This window comes from Salvelinus fontinalis, chromosome 32 (assembly GCF_029448725.1).
Source record: "Salvelinus fontinalis isolate EN_2023a chromosome 32, ASM2944872v1, whole genome shotgun sequence".
In the NCBI taxonomy this organism is placed as follows: Eukaryota; Metazoa; Chordata; class Actinopteri; order Salmoniformes; family Salmonidae; genus Salvelinus; species Salvelinus fontinalis.
Window position 1 is genome coordinate 21298918 of NC_074696.1, and position 16035 is coordinate 21314952.

At 42.6% G+C, this 16035-nt stretch overlaps 1 protein-coding gene and 1 long non-coding RNA gene across 5 annotated transcripts in view; one reads left to right on the plus strand and one right to left on the minus strand.

Moving 5' to 3' along the window:
• The window catches only part of LOC129830898 (homeobox protein Hox-A3a-like), a 36810-nt gene extending 23224 nt beyond the window's left edge, over positions 1 to 13586 (plus strand). For 2 of the 4 annotated variants that reach the window (XM_055893721.1, XM_055893723.1), the window contains 3 exons: positions 4130 to 4190; positions 8066 to 8653; positions 11965 to 13586. In XM_055893721.1, coding sequence (XP_055749696.1) covers positions 8182 to 8653; positions 11965 to 12761 — 1269 coding nt within the window. In that variant the 5' untranslated portion in view covers positions 4130 to 4190; positions 8066 to 8181 and the 3' untranslated portion in view covers positions 12762 to 13586. The other 2 variants (XM_055893722.1, XM_055893724.1) reach the window with 2 other exon arrangements.
• On the minus strand, positions 45 to 2225 carry LOC129830904 (uncharacterized). The gene is made up of 2 exons (XR_008755648.1): positions 2027 to 2225; positions 45 to 788 (listed from the first exon to the last, which is right to left on the minus strand). It is a non-coding gene; the product is annotated as an uncharacterized LOC129830904 (long non-coding RNA).
• Positions 13587 to 16035: the final 2449 nt, after the last annotated feature.

Genomic DNA, 16035 nt, shown 5'->3' on the forward strand with positions numbered 1-16035 from the left:
CAAACGTTACAATGGAAATGCATGAAAAAATATGACAACCAAAATTCAACATTATTACCACTACAATTTTATTTCTACAGCACATACTGAGACAAACCACCACAACAGAAGTCAGTCCGTTATGGAGAGTATAGCGAGATCCACCGAGGCTTCTCTGTTTTAGCATGCACGCCAAACCAGTTTACGGCGTTGAATTTCGCATTAGCCTTGATGTTGGCCGATGTAAACCTCAGAGAAAGAGTTATATTCTGCTGAGTGTATCGGTAACCCAAGGCTCGCTGTTAAGAGCTTCAAATGTCAACATTGTGGAGAGATGCACCGCAGTCTGGCGAACATCCAATGACGGAGCGGTGTGGAGAGGACTGTCTACGGCTCAAGTCTACGGCTCAAGGCTGGTAAATGTTGGAAGTTGGATTTAGGTTACCAGCTTTATGTTACTAATTTTAATATATGTATACATACAAACCAAGAAATAGGCTAATCAACTGCTGAAACCAACAAGAGCCCGTTAAAAACAAGGATGCAAAACGTTCCCAGCTGAAAAGGAAGGTATAGCTCTTATTGGTTATGTAGTCTCCATCTACTCCTTGTTTTTCAACCAAAATATGTTCACACTCAACTCTCCGCGCCTCGGTTTGGGTCAGGGAAAAGTTCAGGCGCGGTGGCGAAAGGTGGCGTGGGAGAAAGGGTCTGTTTTCCGTCCACAGTCAGCTCAGCCACAGACGCTCTCCGGTGTTGCAATGCACGTGCTCTCGGGGCTGGTGGAGTGGTATGCAAATCTGGCCGAACTAGAAGAACAGAGAAAGATATTAATCACATTTCTGTATCACTAAAATGTATCCCAAAGTACAGGCCAAACTCTAAAAAGGAGTTTAAATGACTTCACCTCTTCACAAAAAGTACAAAATGAATTAATGCGAATCAAATCTGAGCCTCCTCACTCCCAATCATCCATAAAGTGGTCTGAAATGTAAACTGATAAGAGATTGTTCCCTCCTGTTCGGGTTTTAAAAGTTTAAACGGCTCAAGTTGTAGTTTGAGAAGACAAAGGGTGCTGTGATGTGGGAGTGGGATGCGGTACATGTCCGCTTGGCGTGATTAATAGTTATGGTGGAGGAACATTTCCACGCCCGCTGCTCAGTGTTGACGGAAATCAAGCGCCAAACGGTGCGGAGAGAAGGGCTGCTCTTCCGGTCAAGGTTTAGGCAATGCCCGGGAAGGCTAAACGATATCATGTAGTGGGCCACAATACGTTCATAACTTAAGTTGTGGACCTATTATGGATTGCAATAGAATATACATTTATTTTAAAGATGACTATTGTCGTTGGCCTTCTTCTCATAAGAGTAGGCTAGTTGCCATATTACCACCTGATCCTTCCCCCTCCCCATACTGGGAATTGAGTATGCCCTCTGTGCGAACCTATAATTTCCAGCATTACTCAACTGGCCGTAGGGAATGCATAAGAGCTGCAGGATGAATGGAGGGTCCCTGCACTGACTAGGGGGGTAAATATTCAGTTCAATGAGCTCCCGCATGCACTATGCCCTCTCAGCCCAGCGCTGACTGACTGACACGCACTCACACCTCCCGGCTACCGGGGCGCACACCTTTACTCAGCATTCGGACAGGTAACTAACTATAAGACATTTGATTTTCATTGGTCCGCCAGCATGTAGGCTATTGTCTGAATGTGTGAGTGAGTGGTTGTAGACTATAGCTTGGGATGTGGGGTGATGATGAGGGCCTCTGCACACTCTGCACACAATAGCCACAGCCTTATCTCTCAATAAAATAGTAAGGGGTAACTCAGGTGTTGAGTGATCCATCCGCCACCCGTAAAGACCTCTCTGTATCTCGCAGTGGCAAACGCTTCCCTTGCTCTGCCAGTGGCTCAAGGCTAGCTGGCCAATGATCACAGTATATTCCATCGGGATTAGCACTCTCTGTTAACTTAAATGGGCACTGAAGATATTTAACCTTTATTTACCTACGCAAGTCAGTTAAGAACAAATTATTATTTTACCATGATGGCCTATCCCGGTCAAACCCTCCTTAACCCGGACGACGCTGGGGCAATTGTGCGCCGCTCCTTGAGACTCCCGATCACGGCCGGTTGTGAGACAGCCCGGGATCGAACCATAGTCTGTAGTGAAACTTCTAGCACTGAGTTGCAGTGCCTTAAACCTCTGCGCCACTCGAAAGCCTTCAAAACCGACCGAACACACACGCTTTGGAATCGGACGAGTTGTGTGAATGTAGAGTGGCATTGCGAGATATATGTCCCTTTGCCAGATACATTGCAGTGTCATCCACCCTCTTTATCCTCCCTCCAAAGTGATCCGTTTCTCCTCAGGGGCAATGACTGCCTCCATTAATGATTCACAGGCTCAAATAAAAGCGATTTAAGTTGACGTTGTGTCACGTGAGCAGGGTGCATAATACAGTGTTATGGCACGAAGAAAAAAACGGAGCCCCGGTCTGGCCATACAACGATTGCGCGCGTCACCCCACTTTCCGTGAGTGGAGTCGGGGCTTTCTAGACATTTGCCAACGAGATGAAGCAAGAGGGAGAGAGGAAAGAAAGATGTTCTTGGTTTTTGTGGATGGTATTATAGTGCTGTCACGGACGGATATGTTTTTCCTCGCGGACAGAGTCAGAGCTCGTGCTTCGGGAGGATGGATTTTATTTTGAGGTATTTCCGCCGATTGTTCATTACTGTCGTGAGTTATTGCCGCGAGAAGCAGAGGTCAGTAAGAAAAAAAGACTCCATGGTTTTGCCTGGCTGGAAAACTAAGACTGGAACATCTTTAAAGAGTATCGATATTCACGTGTTTGGCTACTAAAATGAATTACATTAAATATAACTTCACTGATATTTCCTTCACTATACAGTGGGACCATTTGAGCTTAGTTTCCAAGCGCCTATAACCATTCCCCATCCCATGGTGTAGCCTAACTACACTGGTGTTTTAAATATCACCCCCCCCCCCCCACAAAAAAAGAAAGAAATATATATAATTACAATTTTTCCCCAGTTTCATTTTGATAGGAATCCTCAGAATCCTCTGTAGGCTACAGAGACTCGCCATTTGTTCAGCTACAGAACCGTATGGAGGTTAGGCAGCCATAGCCAGATACATCAGATTTGTAGTTGGCCTACATATGCGTTTGCAAATAAACCCAGCCATTTGAACGTCTGTTCGGGAGAAGAAGAAGAGAAAACATAGGAGGTGAAAGCAGTCATGACGTCCTGCTCGGAGGTGTAATTCCTTTCCCTGTAAAATACATTCATTTGTGGTGTTATATATGGGTTTTCTCGCGAAAGGATAAATCAAATTGAGGTCCATAAAAAGTTAAGAAAAGCTGTGGGGTTGTGCCGCTCCGCCAGGGAAACGAGAATATAATGGAAGACGGAGTGCCATCCAGGACCGCGCGGCCGCGCTGAGGTCATGGCGCTCGAGTGTGATTTATGGGCGCGGGGACATGGGGCAGCCGTTGCGCGAGAGCTAATGACTATTCGATCCAATTCCAATGGTGGAGAAAAATACACCCCAAAATAGAGAAGCTGTACAATAGTGCAAGCTACTTTGTTGTTTTCAGGATAGTTTTGTAATTTGTAAAAAATAATTTGAACGTTGAATGATACATCTGATTGTTGGTTTTAAGATGTGTTATTTTTATTACGAGCCAAACATTTGGTTATTTCTGATAATGTGGATGATATGTATTATTTAAAGAACATTAACTAACTGTGTTGCAAAACGAACAAATATGATTACAATATGACACAATATTTCGGCTTTTTGAATAGCGGCTACATTTGCAGGACATATCACAATTCAACTACATTTGATCAATTTGCGTGACTTATTTTGTCGTTTAATGTTGTAGGAATTTATTGTTCAAAATGAACTAGCCTTATCCAAATATCCATAAATTGATGGATTGTTACTTAATTTTATTAATTACTATCTTGTAAAATATGGTAGGAAGTTACTATAGCATACATATTGTTCTTGTTGATAATGATACGCATTTAAATGTTAGGTGTAATCCTGGACCTATAGGTTTATTAGGGAAAAAACAGTATGGCTCTAGTAACGTTCATTTACATTTTTCTTTCAGAATTCTGCCTAAATAAATCCCATCCATCCTACAGTCTTCACGAGATCCTGCCCTGCCATCGGTAAGTCCATATTATGTCCTTATTGATTTATGTTACAAATGCTTGATGGTCATATCCTTATTCAATTCTAATAAGTAGCGCAAAGACGCCTATTCCAGCGCCCTTACACACATGCGTGTAGCATACACACACATCCATAGCCTGTAGCTTACACTTCCTACAGCTTGTTGTGGTGATATGAAACGCCTGAGAGCAATAATTCGTTCTCTTCCACATGTCTTTTGTAGTCTAATTTGTCACTATAAAAACGATGGGGGGAATCGCACCTCTTGGAGCGGTGCCTTGCTCCTTTAAAAATAAATCCTATCTCTGAAAACCATCAGCCTAGGCGTAGGCTATAGACAACGCTTAACTTGCTGTAAACTTAGCAAAATGCTACTGCCAAAAAGCCCAACAATGTTTGATGGGTTGTATTCGTCCTTTTTGCATTAATATCAATCTGCCTTCTGTTTCCGCTATCTCCATGACATCTAGCGTCGTAGTTAGGGCCCACATTAATGGAAGTCACGACTCAGCATTTCGGCAAAACACAAAGGAGAAAATAATTATACCAAGTCATTATTCTGCTTTGAAAAAGAAAGGCAATGTTTGCTAAAAAATATCCTCACACGTGAATGTTTGTCCCACTCACCCTCCCACGCCGTCCGAATGTTCTAGTCTATATCTTTTTACTGTGTGGATGACTCTGTCCTTCCTTCCATCCATCCATCCTGCGGCCTCAGAAGACAAGAGAAGCAGTGCTCAAGACGTGTTTACTGCCTAGAGATGCTAGAGGACATAAATATTTTTGCCTTGGCCGCAAACGTCACCATTCACATACAGAGGGATTCCCCATGCTCTCGGTTTCTTTCTCCCCCTGTTTCTCTAGTCTCTGTTCTCCCTTCTGGAGGTGTAACTCCTTTCCATTTTTCTCACCAAGAGCCTGATGGGGGGTCTTTCCCTTGGTTCATCCCAACCAAGGCTTTGATCTGCGGTGTCCCCAGTTCATTAACGCATCGTTTATTTATTTTTATACCATTCAGGAAACATACCTATTCCATCCTAGGAACTTTGAAATTGGTGGAATATTGCAACGAAAATAACCAAAACTCCCAGCACCATTCGTAAACAAAAGGCTTGATAGACTACATAAAATGCTAAAATGTTGGTAAATGATTAATGACGATTTTATCCCTCTCATGGTAATGGTAATGTGCTGTTGTCATCTGTGTACTTATGTTATTCGATTCTGTGTGGAATAAATAACAACAAATGCCATAAAACACTTAGGGGATGGGTGTTCGTGGTTTTTCCCCATACTACTTCATCACGTGGGGGAGGAGAGCCACACGATTTGAAGTAGCTTTCTGTGTTCAAGGCGCTAGTTCATTTACATAATTGTTCTTGTCTATGGTGACGCTATGTTTCGGGGGAGTTCACTGGTCTGGTGATGTCTGCATGGTACTTGTGCACGTACTTGTACACATAGTCCAGCATAGCCTAGGTTTAATATTGGTATCATGCATGGGCACTGCTCTAACATGTGATAAGTTCAACCGTGAGGGCAGATAGCGCTTATCTGGGCGACCCAAGTGCTCGCGCCTGCTTTCGTAATCTCGGTTTACCCATCGACGTCGAACATAAAAAAAGGGAGTTCGTTTCTTCTACACACAGAGCCACTCGCCTCTTCCCTTTTCTGTTGTGGCCGATGAGTCCTGTATGAGCTAGGTGCAGGCTGGTCCTGCTGATTCTACCCCAGCTAAACTTTTTCTCTGGACTACTGTTCTGATCGATTTTGTCGTTGAATGAGAAATATTGCGTTGTGCTCTGCATTCGTCGTCAGAGGAAAAGGTAAGCAGGCCAGAAATCTCTCTCGGTTGTAAATGGCAGAGTTTGCGTCGCGCGGTGATTTATCACTGTATGACTTACATCTCGGTTCAGGAAGAGTTCACAACACAGACAGATCTCTCGCGCGGAGCGGGGGGTTGAGCATTAGAAGGCTCTGTCTTCTCTCTGTCTTCTCTTTTCTGCCCTGGCTTTCTTTTTTGTACCGGACTATTTCTTTTGGAAATGCATCAAAAAGCATTCTGATAGGTTTTCCAGATCATGGCTTTAAGAGCAGATGTTGTGATGGGATGTAAAATTCATTTTGATTCTACGATGTGTTGAGGGCAAGAGGGTCTGGTGTTCAGAGAGTTTTTGTTTTGTCGTGGTGCCTTGTCTGTAACGAGCGGTAGTTAACTAATTATCTATCAATTTTCTATTCTTTTAAAATATCTTATAGGTCATAGTATATTAAGATAATGGTAATGTTTATGATTGATACGATTGATTTATTAATATCACTATTATTACTATTGCCCACAGTTAGTACTACATTATAACAGCCTAACAGAGTAGTAATATATTTATTTTGAATAGAAATATAATTAATATCATACATCACAAACCTTCTCCACTTTCACCGTTTTATCATGAATTAATTCAGTCATTTATTTGAATTAACTGTCTTCGGACTGCCATAACTATGCTGTACAATATGTTCATATTTTCATTTAAGTTTCCACAATAGCCTACATTAACCTGCCTATTAAGCTATCCCAGTTGCCAGTAGCTATGAAATTAGCTTCAGAATTTAAATAGTTTGTTACTTGATACTGCTGCATCAAATGACTCGTTTATGTTTCATCTCTTTGTTTGTTTGATGACAAACATAATGTCCATTAGAGTACCTTTAGAGCGGCTGTGACAGTATTGTTAGCCTATTGTTCTTACTTTATTAAGACTACAAGGCTTCACAAATTAAGCCTGAAATCCCTCTAACGAAAGCCCAACTGTTTTATTTTACAAACTTGTGTATTGTACCCATTTGCCCACATCGAATATCTCAAATAAAAACCTATAAATTCAATTGGATAATATTTCAATAACTTCTCGTTGGATATGACCCCAGTTTGCCAACCTCAGCCAGTAGACTGCTAGCAGTGGGTGAGCAGTCCTACTCATTGTAGCCACAATAGCTAGGCTTCTTCCTTGAGTAGCTATGTAGTAGACTAGTAACCCTATAGTTCTAGGCTACATCCCGGATCTCTGTGTGCCTGATCGAGCCATAGCCTAGCTGTTCATCGGCCCGCTTTCTGCATCCCGCCAGCTACTGACCCCCATACATCACCGGGACGGGCGCCCGCGTCGATAGCAGCGACAGGAGCCATTATTATAGGCCTGCGAGGTAAAGTTCACTTCGTGGTCATGGAGATGCGCGGATGCCCGCCCGGTTTTTCAGGTTTCCTCCTGGCCCTGTCATCCATCTTGGTTCTACAAAAATATGCAGCAAAAACTGGGGAATGTGATTGTTTATGCTTTTAGCCCAGACAGAGATTTCAGCCAGGTGGTTGGGCTGGGGTAGACTACAGCACACCGCGTTGAGGGCTGGCCCGCCTATTCCGTACAACGTTTATGGGAGATTTGAGGTGGATTTTTTATGTGGATTTTAGCTAACAAATAATATTATTACATGTAATATAATAAAGCCTAATGACAACCGTCAGCCTTCTGACCTTGTACACAACATAGGCCAATCGTTTTGTGTTCTATAACTAACCTGTTAAACTGTATTTTCTCCATTTCATTTTGGCACCATTATTAATATGGCACAATTGAGTATATGCTTTTATAAAAGTATTTATTTTGATACAGTTGGTGTGCCGTAAGTGCAGGTGGTGATATGAGGTTTGTGCATGCTTTTGTGCCCTGTATTGTTAACAGAAGGTAAACGATAATAGCCAGAGAACTGTTGTCCCTATCTTGCCTCCATAGTCGCTGGTGTCAGCCCTGTATTGAAAAGTAAGATGGATCGCCACCATTTCTTCTCCTCACGGTGCTTCTTGTAACCCTAGGTTCACCCGAGGAGGCCATTGGCGGAGAGGCGTCACGTGACCAAGGGTGCCAATGTTATTCTACAAGGGTGTCAAGACCCTGTCAGTTTCTGAAATAAATATTGGGAAACGGCGAGATGCAAAAGGCAACCTACTACGACAGCTCCGCAATTTACAGTGGCTACCCGTATCAAAGCGCAAATGGCTTCAGTTATGACGCCAATCAGGTCCAATATCCCCGGGCCTCTCATGTGGAAAGTGAGTACCATCGACCCGCCTGCTCCCTGCAGTCCCCAGACGGCTCGGTCGCACTGCAGAAGCCGGGGGAGATAGCAGAGAGCTGTGATAGGAGTACGGCCATCCTGGCGGCGCAGCCACCCGTCCTCACCGACAGCAATCAACCACAGGTGTCGGTGTCTGTCCCGCCACCCCCTCTCCAGTCACAGTCCCCCGGTTCTCTCAACCAGAACAAGAGCAACGGCTCCAGTCAAGCCGACTCAAATGGCCCCGTACACGGCTCGCCGACCTCCACCACCCGGAAACACATCTTCCCATGGATGAAAGAGTCCCGTCAGAACCAGAAGCCTAAAACCAGTAGCTCCAGCTCAGGTATATGACCTAGACCCCCACTGCTGATGAAACACGTGATAAAATACACCTCATTATTCATGCGTAAACAGAAGAACCAACCAAGGTTACAATAGAAGGTTTGATTATGCTGCATACATTTATATTCTCAAACGTTTGCCTCACAACTGAACGAAGTATTGTTCTACCATTGTGATGTATTCCTTATTATCTATCCTAATCTAGTCCTATTACGCATACACTCCCGTGATGTCATATGGTTCTTCCATCATTATGCATTCCAGAGGCCTATTACGCATACTCCAATGTTATCTCGATATGTTGATATATAACGCATCCTTTATTATATATTATGATGTAGTCCTGTTCATTAGAAATACTCCTTTGTGATGCATTCCTCATAGTTTTAGGCCTTGGTTCATGCACCATTTGTTGTCCGTATGCTCTAGCGTTGACTTGATGCTAGAATAAACATCACATATTGGCCCGGGTCACAAGTTGTGTGCAGGACAACAAACAAACACGCAAAAACAGCTGTTCCAATTTGTTCCATTGTTTTGATTACAGGAAGAGCCAGTGGATGGGGAGGAAGTTGTTTACCAACATGTAACCCAAAGTTCAAAGACGCTTAAATTCCCATGGCCTTACCAAATCATATTGTCTCCATAGGCTATAGTAGGCCTATTTATGTCCACCTTTTGGGAATATATTTAGTGAGAAGTTAAATAAGTGGGGCATCCAGGCATCTAGAAGATCTAGTGAATCACATTTATCAGGAGTTTGTCAGGATGTCTGCCAAATTAATGCCAAAGGGACGTTTTCAAACCCTAGACCTAGATTCAATCAGATCGAGCGTTTACTGGTTTTAAAAGACACCCGCATAGCGGATGGATGTTTTGGCGGTGTCAGAGGTGGAACTGCATTGGAGTAGTCAAATCGGTGAGCAGCTGCTCTTGCGATCATTGTCACGAAGCCACACCCGCCCCACTCGAGTTAGAAGTTCAGACACAGAAAGTGTAGGCTGTATAAAAACATTGACGCTCAAATGGACAAATCATTAAACAAAATAATGAGTATTTCTATCGTCATAATGGAGGTGTAGATTCCATCTCACATTCCTGTGGTGGAACGTGTAAACAAGGCTGCATGGCATTTCTGTTCATGAGAGCTCCAGTGCAGCGAATGGCAATGTCTGTTTTAGGTATAATGTCAGGAGGCGCTCTAATCTAGTTCCAGCTCTGACACGTCAAAACAGACGCTGTGCAGAAATCAGCTAAAGCTGATTGAATAGAAGTCTTCTATAGCTTGCTTTTTACGCACAGGTATGAATATAATTCACAGAACCCTCAACCATATGCAAAAAATTCCCAGAACCCTTAACCATATGCCAATAATTCACAGAACCCTCAACCATATGCCAATAATTCACAGAACCCTCAACCATATGCCAATAATTCACAGAACCCTCAACCATATGCCAATAATTCACAGAACCCTCAACCATATGCCAATAATTCACAGAACCCCCAAACACATGCCAATAATTCACAGAACCCTCAACCATATGCCAATAATTCACAGAACCCTCAAAGATATGCCAATAATTCACAGAACCCTCAACCATATGCCAATAATTCACAGAACCCCCAAAGATATGCCAATAATTCACAGAACCCCCAAAGATATGCCAATAATTCACAGAACCCTCAACCATATGCCAATAATTCACAGAACCCCCAAAGATATGCCAATAATTCACAGAACCCTCAACCATATGCCAATAATTCACAGAACCCTCAACCATATGCCAATAATTCCAATTACAGCAGTAGCTCATGTTTAAAACAGTATAATTACTAAATGTTTTATTTGGATAATTATGATTAGAATGATTATAGCATGTTTCCTACATTTTAAAAGTGTTTTATTAAGATCCCCATACTGCTAAAGCTAAAGCAGTATGGGGCGGCCTAGTGGTTAGAGCGTTGGACTAGTAACCGAAAGTTTAGAAGATCGAATCCCCGAGCTGATAAGTTTAAAATCTGGCGTTCTGCCCCTGAACAAGGCAGTTATGCCCCTGAACAAGGCAGTTATGCCCCTGAAAAAGGCAGTTATGCCCCTGAACAAGGCCGTTCTGCCCCTGAACAAGGCATCCCCTAGGCCGTCATGGAAAATAAGAACTTGTTCTTAATTAACTTGCCTAGTTAAATAAATGTAAGATAAAACAATAAAAAAGCAGCAGCTTCTCTTCCAGGGGTCCAGGAAGCAGCAGTATAGTAGCGTCGTTTCTGAAACTGAGATGATGAAAATATTTCTCTCCTCATTTCTAAAAAAGAAAATCTGGGCAAAAATTGGTTGAATCAAAGTTGTTTCCACATCATTTCTACCAACAATTTACATGTGATTCTCATTGAATCAATGTGGAAAACTGTTTGGATTTGCAAAAAGTTATCTACATAAGATAACATTTTTTAGCATTTTTTTCACCTAACTTTGAACCTAAATCAACATTTTTGGTTGATTTCATGTTGAATTCAAGTTAGTTGACAACTCAACCAAATGTAAATCTAAACTAAACTTTCAACTGATGTCTGTGCCCAGTAGGAACATGATGGCATGCTGCATTCCTCTCGCTCAGCCTCTGTACAGTAGCTAGAAGTACAATTTATTAGATGTTGGCAACATGCCACAAACGGTAACTAGACCAACACCTTGGTGTGCAGCGGCCGAGCCCCAGCCATTCAGCATGGTGAGACTCAAAGGAGAAGGCATGGCGAGGTTTAGCTCATGCGCCTTGAGGAATACAGATGTTTGAATACAGCTCCAGTGAGATATAGGAGGTATTATAATGCACAGCACGGCTGTGTATGGATGTGGTCCTACAACCCTATCTAATCTTTCGTTTTCTCACACACACACACACACACACACACACACACACACACACACACACACACACACACACACACACACACACACACACACACACACACACGCACGCACGCACGCACGCACGCACGCACACAATTTTTATTTGGCTTTTGCGTAAAGCATAGCTAACACTTAAGAGCCGGCCTCAGCATGTATACAGTCATAGTTAATGATATGTCTGATATAATTAAATTAGTAACATCCACAGTCTACTGGGACATCTCTGTTTTATCTGCATTTGTAGAACTCTTAATGATATGTGTATTTGAGTCGGTCCATGCGGAGAGACGTGTGTAATCAGCTATATGTATCTTGTCACTCTGTGGTTCTTGGTCTTGTTCTTGTGCTTGCTGCTGGGGTTGGTTACTGATTGACCTTCTTCCTTTTCCTCTTCCGCGCAGTTGAGAGTTGCCAAGGAGACAAGAGCCCCCCGGGCGGGTCAGCCGCGTCGAAGAGAGCCCGGACGGCTTATACCAGCGCACAGCTGGTGGAACTGGAGAAGGAGTTCCACTTCAACCGTTACCTCTGCAGACCCCGCAGGGTCGAGATGGCCAACCTGCTCAACCTCACGGAGAGGCAGATTAAGATCTGGTTCCAGAACCGCAGGATGAAGTACAAAAAGGATCAGAAAGGGTGCGGCATGATGCCCTCTCCCGGGGGACAGTCCCCTCGGAGTCCCCTCGGTCCATCTCCCAGTAGTGGGGGTGGAGGATACCTCAACTCTATGCATTCTCTGGTTAACAGTGTCCCCTATGAGTCCCTGTCGCCAACGTCTTACAATAAGCCCGCTCATAATGCATACGGTATGCCCACGTCATATCCCCCTCCCTTGAACAGCTCCCTAAACAACTGCCCGCCCTCTCAGAAGAGATATCCCGGGACTGGCGGCTCGCCCACGCCCGAGTATGACGCGCATCCTCTCCAAGGCAATGGGGGCTATGGGGCGCACTTGCAGCAGGGAAGCCCTGTGTATGTTAGCGGAGGCTACATCGATTCGATGCCCAACAACGGGTCCTCCATTTTCGGCCTGACCCATCTCTCGCACCCGCCGTCCACACACATGGACTACAATGGAGCAATCACTATGGGCAATAGTCACCATCACGGACTGTGTGATCCGAACCCGACGTACACAGACCTTACGCCGCACTACTCTCAGGGAAGAATTCAGGAAGCGCCCAAACTTACGCATCTGTAGCCGGGATGCACCCCGGATCCCTCCGCCCCATTGTCCTATACCTCCAGACCTACCATCGCTTTGTTCCTTCTCTTCTTCAGTAGCTTCTTCCACCTTTTCTTTGTTTTACGTTTTGTTTTTTAAATAGTTGAATGTGTGAAGTAGGATAGGAAAGTAATCACTTTGCTTAAAATATTCTGTCTATTTGCTATGGTGTCATTGTTCAACGCAGACATATTATCTGATATGACAAGCGCGGGGACACAAATGCATAGATCTATTTAATCTTTAACTTGTTTCTAAAAACAAAAATCAAACAGGGTATATGAACAAATATTATGGTATTCTTTTTAATGTGATTTTTTGTTATTTATCCACAGTTGAATATATGTTTTTATGTTATTGTTTTGCATTTTGTTGCACTTGTGGAAGGATCCTTATAGGAATCATGTGCAGGGTTTTTCGAGACACACACACAAAGGAATGTCTGGAAGCTCCAGCCTATGACCGACCCAAATTGTGTTCTGTTGGACTTTCAACATTTTATTTATTTTTGTTCTGACGTAATATAGAGTTCTTTAGTATTATTTAACCACCCCGTGCTCTTTGTATGTGGGGAGAAGGTTATTGGAAACAGACCTCGGCTCCAGTTCTACCCTTTACCTGACGGCAGACAGACCACAGACAGACACGACTCTCAGCAGCACATAATATGTTGGTGTTATTTTTCTTCGAGGAGGTCTTTTTTTTCCTCTACGAATGTAAATCACGCAATCATGCAATAAGGTTGGAAGGAAGGACAGACATTAGAATTTTTTTTATTGAAAAAAAAAATATTTGAGATATTACCAAGTTTCTGTTTCAATGTCATACATTCCATCCTGCTGCAGTTCGGATAAATAAATGATTTTCAATATAAATGTATCTTTCTACCTTAATTTCGAGGGAATTTGAACGTAGAACACAATGGCACAAACTACAATAAGGAAGGAATGATAATAATAATAATAATAATAATAATAGTAATAATAAACACCTTAATATTCCATAAAAAGCCTAATTTGTGAGGTAGAAAAAAAAATGGTAGGACTTTAGAGGCTATGCTATTTCATAAAAACAAATGTATCCCCATTATCTCATAATCTGTAATACCATTAATAATCTATAACATCATATTTAATTTGTAGTGACAATAAATCACGAAAACATTGTAGGCCTCTTGTTTTGTCTCCTCTAGCGCGTGGGCAACTCAGAAGCTCTTGCGGTGGCCTTGTTCCGCTCCTCCTCCGCATGGGCACATCCATAATAACAAAAGTGTCACGAGGATCTTCTGCAGTATCTGTTAGGATAAAATATGTTAAATGAGAAACCGTTAGTGGAAAAAGTTTGCTGATAGACCTATATTCAATCACTACATTTTAGGTGGAACTGTTTCAAATGTATTATGGCGCTATAGGATGCAGAAAATGGCCTGTTAAGCTCATAATTATAGTTATTTACAAATGTAAATGATGTAGATGAGACTTAATGAAGGGGGTGTAATACAGGGCATATGAATATTTGATTTATATGCTATCTGATGCAGCTAAATAGTCCTATGTGGCCGCGGGATTCGCTGCTCACAATAATAATTATAGAGGTTTAGAAGAAACAAAAAGTATTCAACATAATCTCAGCTGTTAATATTGTGCAGTCACGTAAAATAACTATGACAATTAAAGCTTGTGTATGTCTCTCTGAAGACTAGCTTTGGGAATGTGTACTTCAGTTTCCTTTGTTGTGGCACGCCCAAATTGAATTCACACATGTCTGAAAAAGAAAGCTGTCGTACATATAGAATAACACGTATTTTCTATTGAATTAATTTGACTACATTCAAGTTTAGATATTCAAACATAATTCAATGAGCATATTGATTAATTATGGAAAGCAGGTCAATACAGACCAATAATGCAGAACACGATGCAAAATTCAGTACCATGCATTGTGCACTATTTCCCTACCAATAATCGAAGACACGTACTTTACTAGTAAATTGATAGTTTCCCCTCAAATGCATTTCAGGATTATCGAAAAGTTTTACAGAAGCTGTACTCGAATTTATTTACTTTAGAACGATGACAAAATGACTGATATTATAGGGCAAGAGCTCTATGATCCTGACATATGGTTAGCAGGGGAACCTAGAACAATTGAACCATGGTCTGTCAGCATACACTGAGCAGCTCTGGATCCAAAACACACACACACACACACACACACACACACACACACACACACACACACACACACACACACACACACACACACACACACACACACACACACACACACACACACACACACACACACACACACACACACACACACACACACACACACACACTGCATTGATTTGACTCATATGTAGGAGATTTTAACGCACCATAAATAAGGTTTTGGTTTGAAAAAAATGAATTGTTGTTCATTGTATTTCCATCCGTGGGAAAGGGGTCCTAAATCATTCCCCCAGAATAACCCTGTAAAAAAGTGTGTAGGTCGGAGTAGGGTTCACAGAGAGCCGCCACCCACTCCTTGCCTTGCAGACAAAGCCTATGCGTAATTCCCAAAAGCCATCCTTCTCCTCCTCAGCAGCCCCGTCCTTTGCGTACTCTCCTCACCTCCAACAAACCCAAATGTTTGCTCCAACGAAAATATGGACGTTTTGTAAACACGCAAAAATAAATTCCAGAAAGAAAAATGCAATGGAGATGTTGGTTTAGCCTACTCACCGTTTACGCGCATTATCGCACATCTGCTAAATTTTCCTTGTATTTTTAATGTCTTAAAACACCCTTTAAGCGACAGAAAAGCTGTGATTGCAAACAGAAACGTGTTCTAATCTGAGTGGCCAGTGTTTCTCGCCGCTTCCTGGCTGCATTTGATCCAGGGGAGAGTTAGAAGCCTTAAATGTGTTCTGAGGGCACGGAGCTGTCAGACCTTTTAGCAAGTAAGATTGATCGCGCGCAGGCTTCCAGGATTCTTTGTTTGGTATATAAGCAATAAACTGAGCGAGGCCTACCACTTATTTTTCTCCTCTCTCCAACCAACTATTCCAGTTTTTTTTCTAAAGAAAACAACATAGCTACTTCCTGACTGTTTGACAAAAAACATCCAAAATGTGGCTTTCACAGATTGTACTGGACGGGCAAATTACCAAACACTGTGGGAGCTGCTCAGTCGATACACATGTCCTTCTACAGAATCTCCCTGCAATGTATTCGTTTAAACGACCTATTCCCATGGCAGGTTTGGT